General features: G+C 32.8%; 1 protein-coding gene and 1 long non-coding RNA gene across 2 annotated transcripts; both read right to left on the reverse strand.

The window, feature by feature from the left end:
• Window positions 1-1,660: 1,660 nt before the first annotated feature.
• Window positions 1,661-12,084, reverse strand: LOC127857391 (protocadherin-23-like). Its single transcript, XM_052393786.1, has 16 exons — window positions 12,035-12,084; window positions 11,145-11,365; window positions 10,716-10,952; window positions 10,184-10,357; window positions 9,657-9,974; window positions 9,318-9,467; window positions 8,697-8,948; window positions 8,256-8,429; window positions 7,391-7,554; window positions 6,997-7,228; window positions 6,563-6,676; window positions 4,352-4,423; window positions 3,391-3,576; window positions 2,885-3,055; window positions 2,335-2,494; window positions 1,661-1,863 (listed from the first exon to the last, which is right to left on the reverse strand). Exons 2-16 carry the CDS (start codon window positions 11,193-11,195, stop codon window positions 1,661-1,663), a joined length of 2,658 nt encoding a protein of 885 aa, XP_052249746.1. The 5' UTR covers window positions 11,196-11,365; window positions 12,035-12,084.
• A 13-nt stretch (window positions 12,085-12,097) lies between these two features.
• LOC127856949 (uncharacterized) lies at window positions 12,098-12,964 on the reverse strand. Its single transcript, XR_008038252.1, has 3 exons — window positions 12,869-12,964; window positions 12,582-12,728; window positions 12,098-12,188 (listed from the first exon to the last, which is right to left on the reverse strand). It is a non-coding gene; the product is annotated as an uncharacterized LOC127856949 (long non-coding RNA).
• Between the last annotated feature and the right edge of the window lie 1,134 nt (window positions 12,965-14,098).

A 14,098-nucleotide genomic window follows, 5' to 3' on the forward strand; every position in this document is an offset into this window, starting at 1 on the left:
GGATTAGAATCTGTTTGACCTGTATCTATCAGCTGATAGATACGTTATGGTGATGATGCTAAAATCAATTTAACTTAATACGTTAATGCTATTTGATACGAATTTATTGTCTTGTATTTAATTATTGTTATTCCCACTGGCGACATATATGTGTAACAAAAGAAAAACACACTATATTGAGTACATTAAGAAAATAAGCCAAATGTGTAATCCTGGCAACACATATAAACGCAAACTGAACGGTTTAACGGTATATATTTTTGTTCAACTGTACTATATTGATATAATTGTATAACTACACCCTAACATGTCAACTTAATGACACGTAAGCCATTTTTATGGCTGGGTAGTACACTTGTTTGCAAGTATATGTGCATATACATGTAGTTATTGATCGTACATGGGCATTTTTTTACTGTTGAATTGAGCTGAAAAGAATTAACAGGTCAAAAGAGTTAGTTAAAATGTGGTTACTGACTAATTATCTGCAACCCATCTTGCTAGGAGTTGTTTATAAAAAATATATTTTATGTTCGACATTTTACATGACTAGTGAGTCCTCTAAGCCGAAATGATCCGTAAAACAAAATAGTGTCTTTGTGCCGTATGAACGAATCTGCACTAAAACTACATTTAGATTCACATCGTAAATCGAATCATGTATGTTGTCACTTGTCAAAACGAAAGTACGGTTGATATTCAAATGCATTATTTTTCTCTTTCCGGGATATTGTTTCAGTATTTTGATGCTGCATTTACAAATATAAGTGTATATGAAGTGAAAACACCAAAAATAAACAACGGTTGCGATAGACACCTATAAATTGTTAGATGCCCATAATATCATTTTAATATTTTGCATTTTTGACTGCGATGTTTGCATTATTCTCCATTGTTTTATAAAGTGTGGTGTATAGGCTCGAGTTGTTATTGAGCATTTCGATGTATACACAACATATTTTACATGTAAAGCTTCATTAATTATGTTCACAAACAAACATGAGTTTTATCAAACAAATATATGCATCGATTTTATGATATTTTAATTGCAAATATAATCGAAACACTCTTTGTTAGAAGGGTTATATACGAAGTCATAGTAAAATACATTATTGAAAAAATATGGAAGTGTATTATGTTACCTTTTCTATTTCGAACTCGCCATCTGTGCACACGATGGATACCTTCAAGTTATCGAGCGTCTCAAAGTCCAACTCTGATGTCAAGATAAGATCGACTTTACCATCAAGGCGAATATTGACCGTTAAGAAATTGTTGCCATCCTTCAAGAAACATGAGTGTTTCTGACCTGAATCAGGATCATCTATTTCAAGAGTGACGATGGCAGTTTGAATGGCTGTGTCCTCAGGAATCGTTCCAAACTGATGAACAATTATTTCCGCCGGCGGATCATTTGCGTCCGTAACTACTATTGAAAAGTTTGCCTAGACAATAGAAGCATTAATTATTTAAAACATCACACTGTCCTTAATTGTTTACACGCCCTGCTTATCATATCCACGCATACATATGTATAAAAAAGGGAACACAATATATATCTGCTGTAATTAATTAAGATTTAGGCAAAAATTACTGAAAAATTGTTCTGCACATAAGTAAAATATGGTAACATAACATTTACTGTAAACGATTTAAATGTTCAAAGCAATATGGAGAATGAAAAGACAATAACAAAAACGAGGAGGACGATTATGACGAGAATGGCAAAGAAGTATACCGCTCTGAACTTTGAAGGGATCCCGTTGTCCATTGATATCACGGTTATTGAAATTTCAGGTTTAGTTTCGAAGTCTAGTTGTTTGCTTCCAACATACAACTTTGATCCTCTGATTTCAAGTAGGCCTTATACGCATATAAATAATAATACACTAATTTAATATAATTTTACGTCAAAGAGGTCAATTCTATGGCATGGCAAACTTTGCATATTCGCGAAAGTTTTGTTGTACTATTCTATATATTTATATATGTTCAATAAAGTAAGTTTTATTTGGTAAAATTCCTATATATGCGGCAACTTTCTACATAGTTTGTAAAACTTATTATTACTGAATATTAACTTATATTTATTTGAAAGAAATATTTGTATGTTAAACAGATAATACATATATGCTTAAATATTTTATAAAAGTTCGTATTTATGTTCTATATTTGTTTTTATTTGTGATAAAACTTGGTCATATACGTAAACAATAATTACCTGGGCCATTCCATTTATATTTGGTGATTTCAATGCGCTATTAACTCAGTAAAATAGTTTTTGTTTAGAGCAAGGGTTTTATTTGATGACCGGAAAACTTTAAAATGCCTTACCATTCAATTGTGTCTGGCCGTCGAGCGTATAAACAAACTTTTGTCCAATATCAGAGTCTTCTGTTGTGAATGTTCCAATAAGTGCCCCTGTTTGCGTATTTTCTGATATGGTATTTTTGTCTAGATGAATGGCCGTGGGTGGTTCATTAATATCGCGAACCTTAAAACATGTATACATGATTGGTTGCGTATGATTTCAAATAGAATCAATTTGCAATATATCATAGATGTGATCCGATTTAGAACCCGACTGTGCACTATTATATTGTACCGCATCAAATGTTGTTCGTAATAGACGCATGCTTCCGGTTGTTATTGCATACAGAATTTTATGCTACTAAATATGTTTTAACTATCACATTTTCTATTTATTGTAACAAACACACGAGACTAGTAAAATATCAATAACGACATACATTTTCAAGAATAAATACTTGATATAAAAATCATACTTAATGAATATTACATTTTAGTTTTGTATTGTACGTGTTTGTTTCTTATAAAATTCGACATTTTATTTAATAAATTACACAATTAAGTATATACATACCAGAATTTCAAACCTCCTTGTATTAAAAAGCCCCTGCTCGTCAGTCACTGTGATGCTAATATTGTAGCTTGCTTTCGTTTCAAAATCAAATACCATGTTGACAATAAGCGTAGACGTTCCTTTTATTTGGAATGGAGTTCCAATATTGTCTTGGACAATTGTGAACGTCAGCTATAGAACAACAATACATTTTTAGAGAGTGTTCTTGTTATGCTTTGGTTTGTTATAAAATTTGCTTCAAGCAAGGTCTAATCATTTTATTGATTATATTTTTTTTTTGGGGGGGGGGGGGGAAACAATTATTATCCAATGGTTGATTTTTCTGAAACACTGGACATTAGTGTGATAATTATAAGATCTATATATGACCGAACTCTCTACTTAATAATTACAAACATCATAAGTTACACAATATCATAAAGATCACACAGATGGTTAAATTATTATAAATCCAATATACGAAAATTTATTGAGTTGATACACGTTCCGTGTTTTTTAAAGCTTACATTTGCACTATCCAAATCAGTAGCCGTTATTTCTCCAATCAACTGACCCACAGTATTACCCTCGTCAATTGCAGCATTAGACAGAGAAATATTTTCTGGCGGTTCGTTGACATTCAACACTAAAACTGCTAAAGTCTTTGTGAAATGCAGGTGTGTGCCATCAAGGATAATGTCTCCGCATTTCACCTATAAAATGTGAAAGAAAGAACGGCTGACATTTATTGTTGTAAATACATGATGGTTATTGAAGACTGTGAATCAAATCATTTTCCGAATGACGCCTTAATTCTTACAATATAACCGATTGGCGTATCAATTGACCAATCAACGCCGTGTGATATCAATTGACCAATCAACGCCGTGTGATATCGTATCGTTACACTTGTACGTAATGGGTAATTAAATATTGACTACGTATAATATAAGTTCCAAAATTAGATTCAATTAATCTTGTATTATTGGCAAAAATAAATTTATCACATGCCATACCATGTTTCCCATGTAATACAATCATTACGAATATTTTTATCTTACACAATTGTAATAAACTTTTTAAGCATTTTCATTGGCTTATTTTCGTTCGATTGACCAATCGCATTTTGTTATTTTGCTGAAATGACGTTGCAACGACAAATGACGTCACGAAATGTAAACAGCGTAAGGGATTTATCATTTTTTTGCGTAAATTTTTATTTTATTTGCTCATTTAAAAGCACGTGATAAAAAAGATCTGACACTCGTTGTCATTTTATTCCATATTTTATTAAACTCGTCCAAGAAATTCGTTAGTAAGCTCGCCAAAGGCTCTCTTAAGTTCTAACAAAATTCCTGAACTAGTTTAATAAAATATGGTATGATATGACAACTCGTGCCAGATCCTATATATATTAATTATGTTAAAAACGTGTTAATTGAAATGAAAGTTACAGGTAATAAATGAAAAGAAAGAGATCGCCTTTACCTCCATGTTTAGCGAGTTATGCATTTCGTAGTCAATTGTTCCAGCAACCACCAATTTGGTGGACTCCACAACCTTCGAAATAAATAGAAACGACAGTGTTTTTAACAAGTATTATCGGTATACAAGACAAGTGTTTACAATTCCGAAAACATATGCCATCATTCCATAAACTTATTCCATTAAATCTTAATAGATATTTGTGTTCTTAAGCTGTTTACTCGCTTAATAGTTTAATATATGTTGACACTTTTCCTCTAATATTATCTCCGAAATATTTTTCTTAAGAAAATATGTAAAAGTCTTATTTACATCAACACGTCCAGGGGTCGTATTCCAGAAACATCTTAAGTCATTTCTTAAATATTTTCACTTAAAGGTGCCTTTTCACAGTTTTTGGCATTTTTTAACTTATTCATTAAATGCTTTATATCGATAAATGTAAACATTGGATCGTAAAAGCTCCAGTAAAAAATCAAGAATAAAATTAAAAAAAGGAAAAGAACATTGCCCGGACCAGGTTTCGAACCAGTGACCCCTGGAGTCCTGCCAGAGTCCTGAAGTAAAAACGCTTTAGCCTACTGAGCTATTCCGCCGAGTACATTTACTTGACGTATTTTATACCTTATATAAGCAATCTTCGTAGTTTCACAAAATTTAACGACAAAAACAGAACTCTCCAAATTATTCAATCGTTTCGCGTTGCAACGCTTTATAATTTTTAGGTTTTGAAATCGTCAAAAGATGCATATAATGGCTATATTAGAGCATGGTTAATGTTCAGTATTACTGTTTCCTCACAAATATCATAACTAAAACGAAAACTTACGAATCTGAAACAACTATTTTCAATTTTGTCAATTTACCAAAGCGTGAAAAGATCCCTTTAAGGTAGCGCACCTCTAATGATTTCCCGCGATTTATTTTACGATCATTGCCGATCTTAAATGATCGGTTATTTCCGAGAGATGCATTTTATTTTTTTCAAACTTCGAATTTTAATATGTGTTTACCTAATTCATTTAGAATACATTATTTTCACTATAAATATTGACTTTGATCCAATAATCATCTGAAAAATACGATTTCGCGATTTCTTCAAAGATCGACGAACCTTTTTACCTGTTTACTTATGGATATCTAATTTAAGGATGTTCTGATGTGAAGTTGTCGTGGCCGAGTGGTTAAGGCGATGGAATAGAAATCTTTTGGGATCTTCCCGCGCAGGTTCGAATCCTGCCGACATCGCATACTTTTTGCGACGCGTTTTATTTCTTTTCTAACGTAATTTGATTTAATATAGCATATAAGCTATGTTTATTGTCAAATATGTTGAAAATTGTAAGAACATCCTTCAATTTTTAAAATTAAAACAACGTTATGGCTAAATTGGGTAATTTACTGCTGAAAATACGAATGATGCATGTTGCATTTTTATTTTTATTTCAAAAAGTAAACGGTAAATCTGTCTATTTCTTGGTATTTTTGCTGTATATAGTGTTTCTATAAAAAATTAGTTTAAAATATAACTTAAATGATACTATTTTGAATTTTATGACACTTTGTTTTTAACCGACCCAATTTTTACTTGGCTGAAATCACTTACATTTCATGGCGCTATTCAATAGATAACAAATTGTAAAAAATAAATGTCTGTAAAAGAATACTTATTACATCTTGTTTAAACTTTAAACACCTTTACTGCATCTGTACACACCAACTGCATGCCCATATTTGGAAATCTGAATGAATTATGGAACGTTTATATACCCCAGGGGTGAAGATAAACTGGACAAAAGCCGAGCGTGAGAGTGGTTTTGAAAAAAACGGTATATTTTTTTAAAAAGCATGGAAAGCCTACCTACAAATTTGCATGTAGTTCAGTGAAATGAAATGATGCTGATTAGGAAAATAATTAAATTATATTTGGATATGTGCCAATTAGAGGTGCGCTACCTTAAGTTCAAAATTACAATGTTTCGGTATTCCTCAAATAACATTGACATAATGATGTTATTTTGATGTAATTTTCGATGCCTAACTATTGCAGTATGAAATGAAAAACCTAAAAAAAAATCCAATTTAAGGATAAAAATAAAATTTAACTTAAGTTGTTTCTGGAATACCACTCCAGGTGTACATATGCATAAGGACTACACACGCCAATTATTCGTGTGTTCTTATTGACAGAGCACCTGGTTATAAGCTACTTACACGAAACGGTACGTCGACAACGTTCACTATTTCGCAGGCCTGTTGCTGATCGATATCCTCATCATTTACAATAAGTTCTCCCACAAACGTGCCAGTTTTACTGTTCTCAGTAACCTTAAGATGAAAAACAACACAACAAATATTTTGTACGCATTGTGTAACATGACATCAATTTATTAACGTTTACAAAGGTTTTAATGAGAAGAAATGTATTCGAATTGCAATCGATGTTTTACGATTATGGCTACATTCTGTATTACAATTTGTATCGGCATTCCTATAATGAGCCATATATTAATAAAACTTAAGTGTTCTTTCATCACCACAAGTTCTCATTTTAATAAAGTATTTAAAGACAAGACCAAAATCGGTGCATGCACATATATCGCATGTGCCATGTATATGTAACAATCGGCCTCGTAAAAATTAATTACTTCATTGTGTGAAAGCCTTATATCAGTCGGTGGATCGTTATCGTTGTCGATGCGAAGTAGGACCACACTTCTATACGTCATTGGAGGTTCTCCGGAGTCAACAGTCTCCATGTAGACCGCAACCACAGGCGATTGTTCGTAGTCCAAGTAGCGTGACGCGCCAACTTTCAACATATTGCCTTCGATTTTAAAAGCATTGATCATCACTGTGTCGGTTTCGTTTGCAGCAATCCTGTAACATTAACACTATCACTAATACAAAAAAAAATCCGTTGCCGTTAACATTATTTTCGCTGCGCTCGTAGAGTTTGTCTTACGGTTCAAAACATTGACCGAAATTCCAGAAGCAGCTTAAAGGCACGATCTGAAAGACATTAACAAATAAAATAATTACCCATACTGCACTCCTAAGATCGTGTATGTATATGTCTGGTAATCCTCCGAGTCGTGCGTAAAAAGCGTGCCGACTACCGCACCCTCGGGAGAGTTTTCTTTCACACTCATCTTCCCTCGCAAATCGATACCAAATGGTGCTTCATTTATATCTACAACGTTTATCTGAGTTGGACAAAAATACAATTATGAACACAATTGCTAATACAATAACTGCATGTCGAAAGCACATCATTTGTTAAAGTTTTGGCAAAATTTTTACAAATGACAGAGATGAAAAGTTCGAACATAAAATATGATATATACGCCCTTGGTTACATTACTAACTATAATTATAGTTTCTGATGCCTGGGCTTCAAGAAGTAAAATAACGAAAAAATCAAACATTGTTTACAATAGTGTGAACTAATTTCAAATCAAACGATCTTTGCAAATTAAAACATGAGTTCTTTTTTAATTTATAAATCGGCAACTTTTAAATAAAAAATATGCTGTTCATTCGGTGCTATTCATTTCAATATGGAATAACATACGTCTGTAATATAAGATCAAAATTTTGGCAAAACTTTTACAAATGACTGAGATGAAAAGTTCGAACATAAAATATGATATATACGCCCTTGGTTACATTACTAACTATAATAGTTTCTGATGCCTGGGCTTCAAGAAGTAAAATAACGAAACAATCAAACATAGTTTACAATAGTGTGTACTTATTTCAAATAAAACGATTCTTGCAAATTAAAACATGAGGTCTTTTTTAATTTTTAAATCGGCAACTTTTAAATAAAAAAAACATGTTCATTTGATGCTATTCATTTCCATATGGATATAACGTACGTCTGTAATATAATATCAATTCGTACCGTAAATATGTGGGTGATATTAAATGCGTCGCCAAACGTGTCTGATCCATTTACATTAACAAGGAAGGACTTGGTAGACTGAGTTTCAAAATCAAGAGGCTTTGTCAATCGTAGAGTCCTTTCTGTCAAACTAAGGTAATCTTTCGACGCTTCCTCCAGTGCAAAAGTGTATACCTATTAAAAAATACACTTTTATCAAATAATGACATGTTTAAACTTATAATTATTATACAATGGTGTTTTATTACAATTATCCCATGCAAATTGTAAGTACCTGTTGTACAAAACACAAAGTTGTAGAATTTATACATGCGGTATAGTTTAATAGTAACAACAGGAAGTACATTATCAGTAATAAAAAGATAATAATATATTTGTTCACAGTATATGATTTAATTAAATAAAATGCGAGCCAAATATATACATTTCTATATGTGTTACCCCGTCTATAACTTCTTTGGTGAGTTGATTTATAACAGAGAGTTGTCCTAGATCAATATTCGGTGCATTTTCATCCACTGTGATGTCATGCCCACCGTTTTTGCTGGTAAATAACAGATTCTTTGGAGGTTTTACCCTGTCAACAATGCGTTTAGTCAATGTTTGGTTTATATACATGGAAGGTACTCCAGTATCTGTACACGTGATAGTTACAACAAGTGATGACGCCTCTTTGGGAATAGTGCTTCTGACCTGAGACGAAACATTAACCCTTTCAGTGCGGGAACCGAATTTTAAAGGCCTTTGCAAACAGTTTGGATCCAGATGAGACGCCACAGAACGTGGCGTCTCATCTGGATCCAAACTGTTTGCTATTCTGATAGTATTCTTTGAAAAAAATAGAAGAAAATGCTAATTTTAGAAATTCTGCAGACGACATTTTAGCAGACGACAAATTTCCCAGCATGCAAAGGGTTAAGGAAATATCAATATCAATTAGTATCCTCACCGAAACCATTCACAATCACAATGTAAACCAAATTGTATATTGATGAGATATAATTAAGATACAAAAATATGTGTTCAATATTCAAAATTCAATTAAATACATCATCGGTTTACCTTAATGGTCATTTCACCTTGAGCAATAGCCAGTACATCGGACGGAGTGAGTGTACAGTTATGCGTTTGAAAACCTGGACGTTTCAAATTGTCTGGGTCTTCAACCGTGACGATGTTAACGATACTTCCTGGAACAGCATCGCGTTGAAGCTAGATTATAATATAAAACAAAACGGTTGTATGATAATAAGAATGAGTATGTATATGAAGGCGGAGTAATATAGTAAAATACGTCATTTATAAGCTGTGCAAAGAAATAATTCAAAGGTACGCTGGAAAGCATGTAAAAACAATTAATTATACCCACTTTCCATAATTACAAACACATTAAACGTTTACCTCTGAACTTGTAAAAACAATGTTGCTTGGTTTTTCATTCAAATCTTTTACTTCTATTGTAAATGTTTTTGTCAAAGATAATGGTATTTCTCCACTGTCCGTCGATCGGACAGTGACATTGTAACTTCGTTTGGTTTCGTAGTCTAAGCCGGCTTTTACGATCAGTTTATTTCCCACCGTCGTGAAGAATTCCCAATTCGTCAGTATTTGATATTTGTGCTTGTCTCCAACATCTTCGTCCTTGGTTACAAAAGTTCCTATGACGAAATTTGGGGTGTTTTCAGGGACTTCTTTAACTGCCGTATCAAGAATGATGTCCTGAGAAATATAATTTAAAATGCATTCATTAGATTCCTACAATTCCAAATACTATAAAAGACGTACAATTGTATTTCCCAGTGAAGACAAACAAATGGAGCAATCAGCAATACTTGAAGCTTTTAAAACTATATGTATTAAGACATACGCATGTATAACTAGTTTGCATACACTGAAGTATACGTATTCGTGTACAGAATGGAACTTACATATGGTGGTTCGTTGGAATTCATTAGTGTGAACTTGAATTCCCCCGTTGCAAAGAGCGACCCTTTGTCTGATGCCTTTGTGCGCAGCACAATAGGACTTTTTGATGTTTCATAGTCAAGTTTCTTGTTTAATAGTATGCTTGCTGTACAAAGTGTTCCGTTAATCATTGATCCCTGTAAAACATGTCAATATTAGATGGGAATATGCACATAAGCTAAAGCTTCAATAATATCTTATGAAAATTACAATTACGTAACGCCATGCTACATTACGTTTGTCATTACATTCAATGTTATGATTTGCAATGACCGTTCCAAGGTGGTAATCTCAGATTTAAAAATTTGCGTTTGTGTTTGTCATGTGCTCATGCCCAGTTAAGGATTGGTGGTAAAATGGTAACTTGCCATAAACAAAGAATTTCATAGAGAAGATAAATATAAACAAATCCACGTATGATGATGAAACTTTTACTTGTACATGGAACTTTAAACGTTAAGCCATTTTATAGTTAAATCTTTCTTATATACATACAGTTCTAATAGAACGCAAAGGGCTCATGCTGCAATTCAATCCTTGAATCTTGAACACATCCATTCCAGTGGTTATTTCCAAGCCTAAACGTTCGTTGACATCTTCATCAGCTATATTCAGACGACAGACGGCAGACCCAATTGTAGTATTTTCAAGTAAAATCGGTAGATCTATCAACGTTATTGCGCTTGGCCTTTCATTTACATCCAACACAACCAAAGAGTAATTTTCCGATACCTGCAAAATATTTTGTTTAATAAATATGCATCAATAAATGTGAAACATATTCTTTGTTTATCTGGACATACCCGTTTATAGCTCTAAAATACTTTGTATTATAGATTTATGTAACCCAACGAAATGACTTTAAATCGAACGATTGTAGAGAGTGTATTAACTTAAGTTCGAAAATATTCTAGTTATACATACTGATAGAGGTGGACTTCCATTATCCGTAGCAGAAATTGTAAACGATATCATTGCTTTTGACTCGAAATCTATATTCCCGTTGACAATTATATCAGTGCCGTTTACAGACAATGTGCTGGCATCATTTGTTGAGAACAACAGAGTCTGGCCGACATCAGAATCTCGTGCGAATACCTTGCCAATTACAGTTCCCACAGGTGTGTTCTCTTTTACAGCAGTGCCTTTGAAAAATAATATCTTAAGATGCATTCGAGCCGTTCAACAATTCATAAGTAAAAACTGCGATTTCCTTGGAAGATTCTAACGTCGGCGGCATTTGATTGAATAATGTTTATGTTTGTTGATGTTCTATAAAACATAAATGGAAAATGTAGACAAATTACAGTGTTTAAACACCATGCTATTTCGAATAAGCAATGACATTTTTTAATATAAAATGATGTTTGTCCATGGTACTTGTCAAATATTACACGAACCATGTCGCCAATATCGCAATTAAGCGAACAAAAACTGAATAGTTTAAAGTGAAACAAACTCTGTTTCAAAGGTACATAACTTAATGAGAGTGCCATAGCATTAATGTTTAAAGGGTAATGACTATATAACTTACACGATACTTAACAGATGTTACAACACACTAATTAAAAAATATCATGTATTTTTTATTAAAAAGAATTGCGATTAAATGCCAGTTATAATAAGTTGATTTAACACTGCAATTGATTCATAAAAATACAGCAAAGACACGAAATGAATCTCCATTTTCTTATCAAAGCTGAACAATACGTTGAAAACAGCAGAAACCTGTTTGCGTATTGTTACGTGTGCATATAAGTTAATGCGGTTCTGTTGACATATCTTCTTAACGATAATTTAATAAGTGAAACAACCTGTAAAACGCAATTGTTCAGGTGGTTCATTAACGTCCTTGACGTAGACTGAAACTGTAAACATCGACGAGAGTGGTGGTACGCCATTGTCAACAACGAGGACAGGTACGGTGTATGTGTGCTGTTTTTCAAAATCCAGTGACGACTGTCCAGTCTGTAAAAAATTTATTTTACATTGTAAATTTGTAAATATATATTGTAAACTGTGTTTGTTTGAAGCTTATAGTATGAATTTTTTTGCATTGTTCGTGAACATAACTCAGTTTGTTTGAATCGCATCAAACAATTTTGATACAATTAAACCTTACCATACCATAGCGACATTTCATTCAGTCAATTTAAATGACATATGTATTGTTCACAACAATATTCCAAAATATTTGTCATTAGATCATGATTTGAGATTGGTGTTTTGTCGTTTATATTACGTAACTTTTTAAGGTATATTAATAATCAATATTCTTATATCGATACTCATCAGATATATTCAAGTTTCTAGTTGTAAAAAATCTTCTACCAAATGGTATATTTGTTATAATTGGCTTACCTTTAAAAGATTGCTTTCAATATAGAATTGACTGACATTGGCATCAAGTAGTTTAAACGTAAACGCCTGCTGTTTCGTTAATTTGTTGTCAGGATCGGTAACCATGAACTCGCCAATACAATGGTTCGGCTTGGTGTTTTCTGGAACCTTAAACCAATTTTGGTCAAATGTTCATCGTTACAGCACGGCATAACTAACCTAAATCTTATTGTTAGTTCTGTTGCAAAATACCACTTTAAGTAACGCGAACAGGCTTACAAAAAAGCATAAAACCAATGAAAGCTTACCTCGCTGATGTTCAGATGCAAGCCAGTTGGCGCTTCATTTACATCAGATATTCTAATTTCAAATCGCTTTTGAAAGGTTTGCTTTGGTACACCGTTATCGGTTACGTTCACATAGATTGTATAAAAATATTGCTCCTCAAAATCCAGGTTCGCAGCACTAGTTACCTGTAAAATAACCACAGCATAACACAAATTAATCAGTCATCATTTACGCAGTAATTAATAAAGCTATTTTATGTACATGAATGATGATGCTTTGCAAGTATCCACACAACACAAGTCGTTTAAATGACTAGCACAGTGTTATTAGTAACTGCATTTCAAAATAAATGAATAATCAAAATGATCTAAAGATAATAGCCTTACAGATCATTACCCAGCTTGACATTAATTATGTGTATATATACTTGCCAAACATCTAAAATTAGCTGGCATTAACAAAAATAAAATAATGACGTAAACGAGCAATCGTTTAGGTTTCACATAAGTCAATATAAAAGTATCTTAACCTTGCCTAGAATCCTTCAAATACAGTTCTAACATAAACATACCCGTAGTTCGTTTCCCGAAACGTAAAACGCTGAATACCCTTCAACTATTGTGAAAATATACGACTGCCCTTATCTCTGTCAGTAACTGAAAGGACCCAAGCGTTTGGTCTCGTGTGTTCTCTTGAACAGTTACAGCTGAAGAATTTTTGTTGTTCAGTAATAAAGCCTAAATTAGACAAAGCAATTATATTTAGAATACAAAACAACGTATACGATACATGCGTTTTGCCAGCAAAAGTCGATAAGACGCTTCATTGCATTTAAATAAAAGAACACTCGTCCTAGATTAAAAGTTCGTGTGTGACACTAATGAAATGACAAATGTCATGTGTTTCATTTCAAAATTCTAAAATGTTTACTGCCCATAATTTGACCACCAAAGCAAGTTAAAAAAAAAAACTTACTGTTGGAATATCGTTAGCGTCAACAATCTTAATGTTATATTCTTTCGTAACTGAACGCCTTTGAATCAGTTGCAATTAATTCAAAACTATTTGTGACATTTCTTCAAAATCGTATGCGACCCCTGCAACGAAGATCACCGGAACATCGTACTCCCTGAAACAATCTTCAAACTTATATTTATATTTATCACATATTCTAAATAATGTTTCATTATTACACATTCTATCGTTTTATTGATTACATCCTAATTAAGGCATGCAGTGGTAACCATGAA

This window comes from Dreissena polymorpha, chromosome 14 (assembly GCF_020536995.1).
Source record: "Dreissena polymorpha isolate Duluth1 chromosome 14, UMN_Dpol_1.0, whole genome shotgun sequence".
In the NCBI taxonomy this organism is placed as follows: Eukaryota; Metazoa; Mollusca; class Bivalvia; order Myida; family Dreissenidae; genus Dreissena; species Dreissena polymorpha.

What these genes read in the sequence shown, in the direction of transcription:
- LOC127857391 (XM_052393786.1), bottom strand. Translation starts at nt 11,195, where the DNA reads ATGATATCGTTTACAATTTCTGCTACGGATAATGGAAGTCCACCTCTA. An exon ending in AAGGTGAAATGACCATTAAG is followed by an intron (nt 8,949 to 9,317) that starts GTAAACCGATGA and finishes GTTTCGTCTCAG; the next exon opens with GTCAGAAGCACTATTCCCAA. An exon ending in CCAAAGAAGTTATAGACGGG is followed by an intron (nt 8,430 to 8,696) that starts GTAACACATATA and finishes ATTTTTTAATAG; the next exon opens with GTATACACTTTTGCACTGGA.